The 15,133-nt window shown below is 46.0% G+C and overlaps 1 protein-coding gene across 3 annotated transcripts in view; it reads right to left on the bottom strand.

Moving 5' to 3' along the window:
- The window catches only part of SORBS1 (sorbin and SH3 domain containing 1), a 224,987-nt gene that overhangs the window by 38,106 nt on the left and 171,748 nt on the right, over positions 1-15,133 (bottom strand). For 2 of the 3 annotated variants that reach the window (XM_080822788.1, XM_080822789.1), the window contains exons 13-14: positions 8,726-8,775; positions 456-628 (exon numbers count right to left, since the gene is read on the bottom strand). In XM_080822788.1, the coding sequence (XP_080678914.1) occupies positions 456-628; positions 8,726-8,775 (223 nt within the window). Of the gene's footprint in view, positions 1-455; positions 629-8,725; positions 8,776-12,767; positions 12,870-13,435; positions 13,502-15,133 lie in introns of all 3 variants that reach the window. The other variant, XM_080822787.1, reaches the window with a different exon arrangement.

Genomic DNA, 15,133 nt, shown 5'->3' with positions numbered 1-15,133 from the left:
GGTTACATGCTCGTTTGTCTTAAGGGTTTTGTTTTGTTTTGTTCTGTATTTTAATTTCCAGTTGGTGTCCGGAAGCAAAATAATCTGTGCTGCAAAGCAGGTGCAAAGATGCAACGAAAAATGGCCTCCCTGCTGTGAGTTACGGAAGGCTAAGGCTCAGCTACGTTCTAAGAAGAGGGAATCAGAACGAAAAAGAGAGAGAGATGCTTTAGGGAGAGCAAGGTCGGGGTTCAAAGGAAGGGAAACTAATACCAGAAAGAAAAATGGCCGGTGAAAAACTGGGGGAGGGGGCTCAGACGGCTCAGAGGCCTGGAGGTGGACCTGCACAAGGCAAAGGATATCCCAGGAGCTGGAAGTCACCCGCTGCCGACACCCCGACACCGGGCCTGGATGGGCGAGAGGCATCTGGATGACCGTGTGGCCGGGCCAGAGCCCCGCAGGCTTCACCCAGTTACCTTTAGTGGAGGCTGAGCTGGAGGGTCGCTTGAGCCCGCTCAGGCCCTGGAGAGGGATGTCTCCACCTTCCAAGACGCTCTTATAAATCTGCCTCTCGTTCTCCAAGCTAGCGAGATCCCCGGGAGCCCCATCTGATTCCCTCTTCACTGCGTGGAAGTTGGAAGAATAGATACTGAGGACAATGTAATGTTAAAAGAGGGAAGAGAGAAAAAGAAAGAACGGGACTTAGAATGCTTGACATTTTTTTCAAAAGCACATTACCACCTGAGGACAAACCTTTGGGATCCCAGTCAAGCGCTGTCCTTTCTAAAGGGTGTTCTTATTTAGTTGGAGTTCTTTGGACAAGCCAAGCCCAAGGGTGGCCCCAAATGCTCAGGAATCTGCCCAAACAGCAAAAGTGCCAAGAAGACAGCATTTGTACTTTGAAAGAGGAACTCTGCCTGGGGAGGCAGGAGGGAGGTGGGGAGGGCTGCTGGGGGCCCGGCGGGTGCACATGAGATGGCGCAGCCGAGGACACGAGGGGAGCCTCTGACAGGTCGCCAACCAGAGCTGGCGACTTCAAGGTCACCACCTGAATTATTTTTCTGGGTTATTCTTCACAAGCGCTTTGGCTGACGGAGCACGGAAGTCAACCATTTTCCTGGGTCTCCGGGAAAAGCAGCCCCCAAGTGAAAGCAGAACCTGGGATTCCATACGCTGTTACCATCCCGCCGCACGTTACATCAGCTTCTTTCAAATTTGTCGTCAGAACCCTAAGACAGGTAATAGGAGTATAAACCATGGCTCCTTTACCTTTCATTTATTTTTATCTTGTTGAAATTCTAGGTATTTTTGCAAGTTACCACAAATCCTTTCAGGAATGAGGTGGGGCGCAGAAAAAATTAAGAGCACTTACTCACTGAGCCCCTCCCTTCCCCTAATCCCAGTTTTCTAGGCCCTCACCCACGGGCACATGAAGACGCACAGACACACACTCAGGTACGTGAGCAACCGACCCCCTTCCCACAGAAGTACTCAGGCCTCTGCTCGGCTGCTTTTCAGTCCTACTGAATTTGGTTGACTGGTATCAATGCGGACTTTTTTTTTTTTTTTCAAGCAAACAGCTTGACAGAATTTCTCTTTCCCAATATTTTATGGTATGTATTTTATCAAGTGTACAGAAAAACTTAAATAATTATAACAGTGAACCCCCACATATTCTGGGCCCCCAGATTCGACACAGAACATGGGGCTGCCTTTGCGGCGTGACCCGTCTATCCATCTCTTTCCCTCTCCCCATCCTTCAATGATGGGATCATTCCCCCATTTCACACAGCCTCTCCGTCTCCACAGTCACAGACAATGGTAACAACAATTTTACACAACCGGCTGAGATATCCTATGTGGGAGGCTGGGCGATCCTTCTGTCTTTAATCCTCACAAACAATCCTACTTGCCCCATTTTTGGTCAAGGGAAGGAGGCACCGAGAGATCCAGACCCTTGCTGAAGCAGGCACTGTCTGTGCAGCGGCAGAGCCCGGCCCTGCATGGCATCCTCGGCTGAACATCTCCCCACGAATGAGGTGACAGTGCCTTCCCAGAGCCCAGGCCTGCACACCACAGGAGGCCTAAGGATGCTGGCGCTCCGAAGGTCACTGCCAGGCATCCCCTGCAGTGAACATACCCTGGGGACAAGAGGCCCCAGAGCCCAGGAGTCAGGAATGGAAAGGAGGAGCCTGTGGTAGAACGGGCAGTGGGTCCACCCCCGGGTAGGAACGTTCCCTGAGTAACAGCACTGCTCCCTAGCCCCTTCCCACATGCTGCCGCGGCCTCCCAGGGTTTTGCATGCTCTACTTCAGAGGTCTGCCTGGGAGCTCGGGGTTCCCCCCTGGTCCCTTCTCCTCATTCTCTCTGGCTGACATCAGGGGATCAAATGCTTTTCTCCTCTTTTCAGCCTAGACAGAAGAACATGACTGAAAACTTAAGGGGAAAGAAAACCTACTCTCAAAGCTGAGACCACAAAAGCGTGTGAATGAATGGAGTCTTCAGAGCAGCCTCCAGGGTGTGTCTCAGAGGGGAGAACTCTCCAGAAAAGGCGGCTTGACGGGGCAAGACTCTTTCCCCCAGGCCACGCCCTCATTTGCAGGGCCCCACCAGACGGCCCACGCGTACACCCAATAAATATTTGTTGAATGAATACGAGGTCACATTTTCTGAAAGTAAAATGGGTACACATGATCTGATTAAGGGAATGCTTTGATTCATGAAATGTGTTTAGAAATTCTTCCACAAGAGTTTCATCACATTCACTTAGGCTCCTCATGTCGGTGACTCTGGAACCCTCAGAACAGTGGACACAGTGAGACTGCAGGGACTTAGCATGGCCCCGGCCTAGGCTGGCTGGTCTTACTGGGGCCCTGGCCCCTGACCAGGGGTGTCCACTCCCACCCTGGGGACAGAGGGGAGGCTTTGCCAGGCTCAGAGGCCTCAGGACAACGGCTGCCACCTACACAGCTTTTGCTCTCCTGCTTCTACCTACAGGGGTGCTTAAAGATGTCCCCCCAAGCGTCTGATTGATAAAGGCATCAACTCCAACCAGAGGGCAGGAAGACCCTTAAAGGTGACTTGCAAGGTTGTGGCACTATATGCCAACTTCCATCAATGTAAGCACCTCTAAACTGACTAACTTCAAAGTTTTTAATTAAAAATAAATCTGCCCCTTATCTCAGTTTCTCTTTCAGAGCCTTCCCTCGCTTTGGTTGCATTTTCTGGTTTTATCGTTCAATTTAACTCCTTTGCTCCTCTTTATACAATCTCAACCTCTAAAAGACCCATGTACAGGTGTCCTTTAGCCTTGCCAACAGTTGTGGTGAGGGGACAGTCTCTTAGGCCCTGCTCGCCTTGGTTTGTGGTCACCAGACCTCCCTCAGCACGGGGGAGGGGCTGCCAGAGGCTTCTATCCTGCTGTCCTTTGAATTGCCTCAGCCTTGGTCAGAATGTCCACGCTGGTCTTCTCTGGTTCTGCCTAATTTCATTTGATCCTGACTCTTGTGGTACCCAGCTGCCAGACTTCACACCTCCCCTACTTCACCCCTTGTCAGAAATCCCCTCCTGCCCTCAGCCACTCCACTTGCTGGCTTTATTCCATCCCTTATCACCATTTCGTCCTGCTTCCCCACCAGAACGACAAACCAGCCACTCAGGAAACCCCTCAGAATGGATTTGCTATAGCTAATTGTTTTCTTTCTGATACCGAAGCCAATATGCTTTTTCCAGATGGGCAACTCTTCCCAACTGAGGCCCTCCTTGGTTAAAAACACATCTACAAATTCTGGAACAGCGTTTTCAAATGTATCCTCGCCATCACATCTTCTAGCGTTGGAAAGACATACATTTGTCCTGTTGTACCAAAGGGAAACTGAGGGCCTGAGTGTTGAAGGCAAGTGCCAAAGGTCTCACAGTTGCTGGGTCTCTGCTGTGCCCAAATAGATCAAATGATATGAAAAAAGCAGCGGGGCTGATGAGAAAGGCCCAATCAGAATTGGGCTGCCCAACCGGCAGCTACCGGTCCCATCACAGAACAGCCAAGTTCAGCTGGAGCTTAGCTCTCAGCAGCCTGGGCAAGCCAGTTTCCAGTTCAAAGACAGCAGGCCAGACAACTCATCCTCTGGCTAGGATGCAAAGGGGGCTGAGTTTCAAGGGGATTCAGCAGAAACATACTTGCTGGAGGAGTAAAGTGAGAGAATGGAGTGATCCTCTTACGGCCAACAGTTTGCAACCCTGTGACCAGGTGGGCTCAGGGGGACTCCAGCCTGACTCCAACAAGCAACGAGCAACGCGCATCAGCTAAGGATAACCCACTCTGTTAGAAAACTTGGAAACAATCTGTTTCTCAGGTTCTTTCATCTGTAAAACCAACAGGCATGGTAAGACCGTCCAACAAATCCACCTTCAAATCTGTTATCATATGCGCCTTCCTCCTGAGCTCCAGAGCTGTACATTCAGTTGCCTTCTAGGCACCTCCCCGTGGGTATATTCCTCAGGCATCTTAAACCCCACATGCCCCAAACCAAACCCAACTCTGTTCCTGTCTCCCATGGCCCAAGCCAGGAAGCCCACGGAATCAACCCCTTTCTCCTACTCCTTGCTCCCCAAACCTAACCAGTCACCAAGTACGGCTTACTCCCTGTTCTGACACAGTGCACATCAGTCTCTTCCCTCGACCTCCCCGGCCACCATCCCACCATTGCTCACCTACGTCTCTGTAGTAAGCACATCCTCACTCCTGCCTCTTCAGCCCTGACTCCCTCCAGTCATCTCTGCAAATCAACTGCCCACGATAATTTCTATAAAAGATCTCACGAGGTCATTCCACCGCTCATTTTAGTCACTCCAATATTTATTGAGCACCTATTAAGTGTGAATCACTCTCCTATGTAGAGCTTCAACAGGGAATACAACAGACAAAAAAATTCCAGCCTTGTGGAATTCACTGTCCAAAACCATTTGTTGTTTTCAACAAGGAAAAAAAAAACAAACAAACTGCTTTAAACTGTGGCTTTGGGGGAAAGGAGTCTAGGAAATCTGGGGATGGCAATTTCCTCTTTAGCCTTTGGACTGCAGGAAGAAAATGATCTTTTAGATTTATAATATGTGATTGTCGTTCCCTCTCTCCTGGGTCCTGTCGCGGCGTTTACCACACCGGCTTCTACCTGTGATTTACAAGTCTGTGTCCCCATTACACTCTGAGCCTCTTGAGGACAGGCGGTTTACGTTACCAATCTCTGCACGCCTGGTGCCTACCACTGCTTTTCAATAAATAATAGAATAAATGATTCTGTAAAGTTAAATGCTCGCATGTAGATTTCTGAGAAATGAAAATTACATTTTCAAGGCCCAAGGGAGTCTCTAATGTTTCATTTAGTTCTTCAGGTAATGATTTGTGTTTTGATCTTAGGTTAAGAGAAAGGGTTGATTTTGGGTGGGTTTTTTTGTTTTGTTTTGGTTTGGTTTTTTTTTTTGGAAAAAAGCTTGTTTTTGAGCACCACCTGCTGGCCAAATAGAGGAAAGCTCTTTGGTTAGGCAAAAAAAATATCTGAGTGGTAATCCATGCTGAAATGCCAACGATGAGAATGAGTAGTCTTCAGGACTGATTTAAGATCTGATAACTCTAGGGAAATAAAATACAAAATTGGATACTGTTATTGCAAGCATTAAAAAAATAATTTTTGAGAATAAGGACTGGTAGTTCTACTGGGATATTGGGGACTATGGGTAGATTTCTTCCTCTCTATACCCATATTCTTTTAACACAGTGATAATGTAATCATGCTAATTAATAAAATTCTAAAACTGCAATTCTGTCCAAGATATGAACACAACTTCTTCAGTGACCACTTTTTTTTTTTTTTTTTTTTTTTAATCCCAATGTTTTTGAATGTGGGGCATCCTGTGCCTTCTCCTTCAATCCTTGGGGTAAGTCCAGTCTGGCCAATGTTTCTTTCAACACATCCTCCCCAACCATCCAGGGAGAGGGGCCAGATCCAGGCTGCAACTACTGCCCTCAGCGCTGAGCGCGTTGTATGCTAGTTAATTAAGACTCACAAGCACATTCATTGATTCCGCAAACATTTGCTGTGCACCTCCCTGGGTGTCAGGCTTCCCACCAATTCCAAACAAGGAAAAAAACCTTACTTCCTCGTTCGAACAAAATGGAAGAAAACCCCGCCTGCCTTACTGAAAAATCCCCAAGTGGAAGACTAGCAGGAGGATAAAACTCATCTATTCCTGCCAAGTAGTTCATGAGAGCCAGGCTATGGCTGAAACACAGAGGTCTTTGGAGACCTATTTCAATGACACAAATAAGAGCGCTTGATAAATTAACCCAGCAAATATCTTCAGGTCCACAAATACTTAGAATTCTCTGAAAACAATTTGCTCTTTGAAGCAGTTTGCCTCAGGTCCTTCGATCCTGCTAACACAGTATTACACAGTTACTGACATTGTTGTTGTTTTTTTAAGCACTCAAGACCAGTCAACTGTGGCATGTTTTCTGTGAATTTCCTGCCCCATTCCTAATCGGGATGGTGCAAACAAGAGCTTATCACTAATACCCTAGAACTTCATTGTTCCTCCTTCAGCTACGGCTTTATCAGATGTCAGCTGGGGGAATCACGGGCATCATGCTGCCTTTATGTACCTGTTTCCTCACCTGTAAAATGGGGACCAAACACAACGCTCCGTCCTGGAATGGTGAAAGGACTAAATGAGGGAACGTAGCTACAACGCCAAGCACAGGGCCTGGTGCATCGTAAACGTCCAGGAAATCACTAGGATTATTTCATTCAAGACCTGCGTTCCTAACTTTGACAGCCCATGGGCACTGCTCTCTCTTCGGAATACATTTATGATTTATTTTCTTATTTATTATATTTATTAACGTATCATATTGACTGATTACACCCCGAGGGCCCAAACCAGGAATACTTTCAATCCTTAGTGTCCTTCATTCACCACTTTGCCTTCTCATTTAGCAACATTCTGGGGGACTTATGATTTGCTGCCCAAACTAGTAAGGGATGATACCTTGTGCCTCTATGATAATACTGAGCATAGTGCCCCGGATCCAGTAAGAACCCACTAAGGGAATTGACTAAGGAATTCACCCAACTAGCTACCAGCAGCAGCCTTTCCTGTCCCATGCACTCTGGGGAGATGGGGAAAGGAAAGGGGGTTGAGCGGGGAGACCAGGCAGAGGGATTAACATTGGGCCATCCTGAAAACAGGACTATAGGAGCAGGGAGAGACCTGGAGCAATCAGTGGGCAGTCAGGACTGTCCAGGTGACAAACAGGTGGCCTCGGGGGCCAAGGAGAGTTTGCAGGGAGCTGTGGCCTTTGTCTGCAGGTAGCCTAAGGGCATCTGCTGCACTTCACCTCTGAAAGCACATCTCTGGGGACCTAGAAGACCTGTGACTTATCATCCTTGCAGCTGAAGGCACAGTTCAACTAGCTCCTTACAGACAGTGAGCCTCCGAGCCCAGAGTGGAGGGAGATTGGCAAGGGGCCCAGATGCTAGATCTGAGCTTTGATGTTTGTCACACTGCTGGCCTGATGACTGACCCGACAGCAGGCACAAGATTTAACGCCTGGACTTGTCCCAAGATGGACTGTCCCCTCGGGCAGGTAACTTCCCTTCTAGCTGCTGTTCTAATATATCTTCTCAATTTCTTCTTATGCTGGGATAAATTGATCATAATCATTAAGAAACATATTTATAGAAAAAAAAGAACAGAATGGATCTAGCTAGAGACTTGGGTCACTGTGCTAAAAGAATAAAGATTTTTCCAATTTTTCACTGAAATATTCTAATCCCAGCTGACTTTCAAATGAAACTCCTCCTGCTGAATGCATTCTTTGGCAAGGTACATAGGGCATTCCCAAGGGACCACAACATTTGCCAAAAATTCCATAAACTCAGCATTCCAGTCAAGCCAGGCTTCTATTTGAAGAGGTGAAAATTGCTTGTTGTGGGTTTACCCAATCCCAATGGAACAGGAAACGCTTGTGCCTTTCCTCCTCATTGTACTTCTAAGAATGAGATATTAAATTGGGTACAGGGAGGCTCAGGGCCTACTTATACGAGCTCAGTGCTCGCTATGTACTGCGTAGGTAAGGGGCAGGGGACCGCATGGAGACGTTTCAGCTGGGATAATGGCTGCATGGCAAAATACTGAGAAAAGTCATCTGGTGCAGGGCTCTGGATGGTCTGGAGAGGGGAAAAGAGACTGGTGGTTACTCCTCGAAGTGAGCAGAGTGTGCTCATTATCACCCAGGCAGAATCCTGATCACTACGAGGAAATAAATCCACACCTTTCGGCATCAGTCAAGTCAGCCCCCTCCTGGCTCCATCTTTCCCTGGGACAGGTACTGACTGAGTACCCAACCCCACCATCCCCTGACCTTTACACCCAGCGCAGCGTGTCTCAGTCACACATCCCATCCAAGAACCAGCCAACGAGGTGGGTTTGGACTCCCAACTCAAACTCACATTCTAAAGGTAAAGATGCCAACACACGGAAAAGCTTCTCAAAGGTAATAGGAATCATCGCAAAATGAATTTGCAGGAGGAGGAGAAAACAGAAGAAAAATAATTTGAAGATGGTGATTAAACTGCTACTTATCACTGAAGCCATGAGACTGACACAAATAAAACACACTTGGATCCAAAACACAAGCCTTTTTCCATCTCCGACATTAATACATCAGGCCACGGATGTGGTGGCAACTTACTATCCAGGAGGCTCCGCAGAAATATCCGGGCTGGGGCTGACTGCCGAGCTCTGTAAATGTCAAAAAAAGAAAGAAAAGGAAAGAATGTAGATCATTTATTTTGCATCAGATGTTCCCAGTCAAGGGGGAAAGAGAGCAGCCCCTTTCCTTTCCTGATGTAGCCAAGGACCTTTGGGAGATGGGGCCCTTAGCTGGAAAGGGCTCTATGCTGGAGGATTTCTGGGCCAGCGGGTGCTCTCTGGGTGCGGTGGAAGATGGCCCCTAGCTTAGACTTATCTTTCATATAAATATAGATCCATGAGTGGAAAGCCCACCATCTGGCCAACATGCATTAGTGACATGGACAACACCGCCTTCAACAGCTCATCCCCAGTCCTTGGAGCCCCTGGCAAGCCCACCAGAGACTCCTTCATGCACCCCAGATGCCACATCAGGAGAGAGGGTCACCCAACACCTTAGGTACAGAAAATACAAAAATGCATTTGAAAAGACCACACTGTATTTAGATCATTTGTTCACCCCTGCAGATTTGGAATGCGGAAATGGGGAAATGCAGTTTCACAAAACCTAGGAGTAGGGGAGCTTTTCATAAAATGACAGGCAACTATGCTAAAGAAAGAAAACCACCAAGAGTTACATGCAGAGAAAAGGCAACATAATTAAGTAGTCTAAGGTTTCTGTTGTTGTCTTGGAGAAAAAAAAATGGCGAAGGACTCAATATGTTTTTTAAAAAATAATGTGGTAGTTGAATAAATCAATGAATAAGTTAACTTTTAAAGATACTCCTATCACTAATAATAATCACTTCAAGGAAAAGATGCTAAGTGGAGAAGAGATACTGGGGGAAAAGAGAGAAATAGTGGGAGAAAAGGAAGATTGTCCAAGAGGGAGGAAAGGACGGGAGGGGAAGCAATCTTTATCGGGGCTCACCCACCTGGTCCTCAACCTGCTGGGTCCTCTCACTTTGGAGGGTGCCTCTGCCCCAGGATGAGGACTCTACCCTCCCCCACCCCCAGTTGCCTGCCATTATTCCTCAGAGAAGGCAGCCCTCTTGCCTGCACTGATGTCTCCTGCCCATCTCCTACCTTAGGGACCTGTCCTAGTCTGGGTCTTCATCTTGGAAAACTTTTGTGTGACCCTGCAGAGTCCTTTGGGAACACCCCCTCCCTTCCTTCCTTCCACAATTATGTATTTTCAACAGTGCTGTATCCCTAGGGGATCCTCAGATGCTTCCCCACTCTAGCTCCTGGCAACTCCTCACCGAGCAACCTCGAAGGTTTCTAGAAACCTCCTGGTTATCCAACCCACTGACCTTTCTTTGGAGTCTACTTTTGGGGACCTCTCTGGAGCACAGGGTAGTTGTCATACTTTCTCTTCTTGTTCCACCACTCTGACCTGTTCACCCTACCTCCTACCTCTCTGACCTGTTCACCCTCCGATCCTCCCTTTCTTCTGCTCCATGTCATCCAACATCCCAGGGGGTAGTTGCTGCTCTCATCCTTCCTGTCCTTCGATCTTCCATCTGCTCCCAGGGTTTCAGCCATCTCTTCTCCACAAGTGACTCTAACTGACATTGTAGGCCCTTCCTCTCTTAGGAGACCTAGTCTTGTATTTCCAGCTGCCTACTGGATATGCCCTTGGTGATATCCAGCCAACACTTCAAGAACGAGTCACCTAAAACGAACTCCATCTTACCTCTGCATGGATTTTTCTCCCCATCTTTCTTACATGACAGACTGATGTCCCCATTCTTCCAGCTTCCTGGCCAAAACCCTAGAGTTGTTTTTGTCCCCATTCCATCCTCCAATTCTTTGTTCTTCACGCCAATTAGTTAAAATGTTCCATTCCAATTTCCTCTGTAAGCACTCTCACAGCCACCCCTCTCCCCCACTTCATGCTGACGCCACTGGAGTGTGGGCTCTCATCACTCCATGCCTGGACCACCACAGTAGGCTCCATGCCCTCTGCACCTCCAACGGGAGGGTCTCCCTTCAACTCAGCCTCTCTAGAGTGAGGATACCGACCTCCCTAAAACAATACTTGAATCACATCATTGGGCTGTGGACAAAATCATCTCTTAACTGTGTGTTCTGAGCCTCTACAATCCAGGGTCAACCCTCTTTCCCACACCTACCCATCATTACTACCACCCCCAATTTTCTATTACAGCTGATTCTACTTTACTCCTTGAATACATGCTAAACACGATCACTTCTCTGCTCTTTACGTGCCTCACATGGATTCCCCATCTCTATCACTATTCCTACCACACTGCACCCATCCTTTAAGGTCCCAGCCAACCCCCTGAGAAACTATCCCTACTTTTCCACAAGATCACTCTTCTGCCTGGCACTCAGAGCCCATGGCATTCTTTTAGCTCTTTGCAGGCACTGCTGCGTACTGCTGCAGATCTTTTATTTAGGAGCGTGCCTAAACGGTCATGTTCCTGAAGGCAAAGTTCATTTTTTTTTTTGCGCTGATTTAGAGCCCCTCTCAGCGTATCCCATACCTATTAGCGACTAATGGGGAACATGTAATTGAACCAATGTGAAGATGACTCATTCATGCATCAGACCCTTCTTTGTGCCCACCTTGCCCTGGGCAGAAGTCCAGGTGCTGGAAACTGTCTCTAACCTCAGGGAAGCCTCAGTGAATTCAGTAATTCTCCAGCTGCCTTCCATCTTTGCATGTGTTATAGAGCTGCTCTTATCTGACTACTTTGAAAAGGAACCCCTGATTCATTTTGTGACCTATAATCCTAGCACTCCTGTCCTGCTCCAGAACATGTTAGGACTTACCTGCAGTTAGTTCTCACTCTTGAACTAGCTCAGACCTTCTATCCCACAGTGGCTACAGCTAGTTCCAGTCTCCACCTTGGTTGAAGCTGAGCACCCCCTTTCCCTGCCCCATGACCTATCTGCCTTGACTGTGGGCACTGTAGCTCACCTTTGTGCCTCCCCCAAGTTCTGAAGAGGGGCCTGGATTCTCAAATCCCAACTTTCCTCATCCGTCTGCAGTTCCTAAGTGTCTGACTTTATCTCAGCCCACCCTGGCTGCTGCCATAACCGACTGGGTTCTTCACTCCCTCCTTGGCTTGACGGTCCAGCACCCAAGAGTTTTCAGAACCTGAGTCACTCATGCTGGTGGTCTGACCCTCCTTGTCTTGTTCTGCTTAAATAGAACACAATCTATAGTATTTTCACTCCTCCTGCCACAGTCTGTGGGCCTTCCTAGCCTCTTCAGCAGTGCCTGCCTTCTTTATTTTCTGTAAAGATACCGTTTCCTTCTAAGAGCCTTTTTTGTTTTGTCAGGGAGCCCTGGGAGCAGTTCTCCAAATACTTGGTATTTTTCTTCCCCTTGGGAACCTGTTTTCCTTGGACTCTCTCTATGCCATAGTCCTCAATAAGCCACATTTTGATATAGCCCCCTTTAAAAATGTCAATACAGGGTGAGTTTCAAATGCTTGTTTGTGGTCAGGCTGTCTGGTCTCTGGAGTGTGTTTTTTCATTGAGAACTTTGTGATCTTCCAAATGACAAATACAACTACTCTGCCAGTGCCATGCACATAACAGGCACTCAAATCACCACCACTGTGTTTCTGAAAATGATCTCTGAGGTTGGTATCTCCCAGGGATTTAAAAAAAAAAAAAAAAAAAAGACAAGTGAATCTCCCCCAAAAATGGCTCCCGGAAAATTTGGAGAAGATATACGGAGGCAAAGGATGGAAAGTTATAAGGGTCACCTCCTGAGAGCAGAGAAAGAGAATGACAAGGGAGTGATGTCGTTTAAATCACCAGCCACCCTGAAAATATTTGAAAAACTCCCTTTAAGGAAGATGCCAAGCTCAAAAGAAATTCAAGCAAAAATTAGGTTGGCGAGGGGAGGGGAGAGGAATCAAAAACAGGAGTCTGAAAGCCATGCAGTTTCTAAAGACCCAGCATAAGCATTCATTGCCTTGACTACATTGAAACCAGAGAGCAGAGAAGAAAACAAAACCGAGCTGGAAGAGGAACCGACAGCATGAAGAAAAACTAGGAAATACCTGGGACAGGTTTGCATTGGGTGCTTTATTAAGCGTCTCCGTGTTTTCTAAATGTGCCTCTAACTCTGCTGGGCAGAGGTTGAGATCTTTTTCTAGATTAGTCTGGTTGAAGAGAGAAAAGACGGGAAAGAATGTTTTAGTTTAGAGGACAGGCAGAAAGAATGGAAGGTTAAGTTTGAAAAATGAATTTGTTTAGTGCTATGCTTTAATAAGGCAAAGATGGCATGACCGAACACAAGAGCTCACTAGAAATCAGGTGAAGACGTGAAAACAGAGAATGCAACATTAGGCAGGGAAAATATAAATCCTGAAGTCATCAGAGCTTCAAAAGTCTATTCTACTTGCTAGAGAGAACTACAAATACTGCGGAAACCTACCTTTTGCAAGAGACCTATTTTTTTCTCTTTTCAGAGTATAGTGACTGCGACAAATAGGATATGTCAGGAGAATAAGGCATTGCTTTAAAAACCTCTCAGCATTAGTAGTAAAAGTCATAGAGACTTTGTTAAATCGTTTTATCACCAAGCCAAAAGAAAAAAAAAGTTATCGAGTTAAAAAAAAATGATTTAAGAAAATAAAAGAAAAAAAGAAAAAAACCCACGACACACTCACACTAACCAGGCTAGAGAACACACACACAGCCCACAGAGGAGGCACAGCAGAATTACCTTTCTATCCTCTCTAGGAAGGATAGAGCAGTCTCCAGGAGTATAATCCCATATCTTTTTGGGAGGCTGACGGGAAGCAGAGGAGGAAATGAAGAAATGAGCATAAAGACATAAAGACAAACATGGAGACTGGCTCAAACAAAGAGGGGCACGCTAGGAGAACCGTATCAACACAGAAAAGGGAACTCAAAGCACGGGGGGGCGGGCACCGGCCTCCTGAGGAGGCTGCCCAGGGAGGGATTCTACAGAATTTAGGAGCTAGAAACATTAACTGGGAAGTTTCTATGTCTACATCTCAAGAATAAGTCATTGTTGGATTCTAAACATTGAAAACATTAAAAAAACAAAAACAAAAACAAAATCAGAAGCAAAAAAAGCGTTAACACCAATTTGAACAAAAATCAAAACTTTAAAATTTCTCTTTATTGTTCTTCTTCTTTTTTTAAATTGAAGTATTGTTGATAGACATCCTCACTGTTGTTTTCAAACTAACCTTGACACCAAGAGTCTGTGTTTTTGAAGCAGTCTTTGAAGCAGTCTCCAAATTCATCATGTTTAATAAATGTGTGACTTTGGAGATTTGGCCAGGGGAGGGTAAATTGAACCAAATATGTTTTCTGTGGTTTGTGAAAATGAAATCCAGGTACAAAATGGGTATTCAATAAATGCATTAACTAGACAATTCCACTAGGCAACACTTACAATCTCCTTTCATGGCTTAACCAGACTTTGATAACACTGCTGGTGGTACAGCCATCCCTTCCATCTGCCTTAGAGAACAGTTTATAATTTGAATTTGAAAAACGGACTGTAGGGTTCTGTTTGTCTTCTTTGTTTTCTCTTTTAACTCTTTAAGTTTGAATGAGAGCTGCATTCCCAAAACAAAACTGCCAGGAGAACTATGAGTTTAATGAGGGAAGGGTCTGGAGGGTAGGACATCTGAAAGTTACAAGGCTCTTGTAATTCTTGAACCTCTCCCCCACCAACCAGACCTTCTTGTTCTGCCTGTTTAGACCTGAAATGTCTTATACAATGACCCCTGAAAAAGATGAGATCATTAGTAACTCCTGGAATTTTGTGCAAATATCACCGTAACTCTATGCAAGCATTCAAATTGGCTTACACTGTGACACTTTGCCTCAACCTTAACTTCTAGAAATCACACGGATTTCTGCAGAAATTAGAGGGGGAAAAAGAAAAAAATAACCTAACATCCAGACCCTTAGTAATGAATCTGCAAGTGTAAAGTAATCTGAATCCAAGGGACTTTCATCACTGACAGTGATGGGTCGGTAATGCTGTCTCTGTATATATATACTTTGCAATTTGTAAAGTAAGTGCTATTAACAATTACCATTCATTTTAAACACTTACTACACTTGGACTGTTCACCTGGAGAAGTAGACTTTTTAAAGTCACTTAGGATACATTACTCATTTCCATCTTTACTGCAAAAAAAAAAAAAAAAAAGGCAGTGCTTACAAATTAAATTGGTTTTAAATCCTTCCAAAAAGATCCCAGGAGTCTTGAATTATTTGCTATTCTACAACAACGTATCAGAGCTAAAAGGCACTCCAGCCAGGATTTTGCTAAAATTTCAGCTCATTCTGGGTAGTGGGCTTTCAGCGCAAGAGTTGAGGAAGAAAGGAGTTCAGGGTAAATGTCTAGTGTTTAAGTTCTGGCAGGCTTCACTTGGGG

The sequence above is a fragment of the Martes martes genome, assembly GCF_963455335.1.
Source record: "Martes martes genome assembly, chromosome: 14".
Lineage (NCBI taxonomy): Eukaryota > Metazoa > Chordata > Mammalia > Carnivora > Mustelidae > Martes > Martes martes.
Note: the sequence above shows the minus strand (reverse complement) of the source record. Positions and strands in the feature narration are given on the sequence as shown.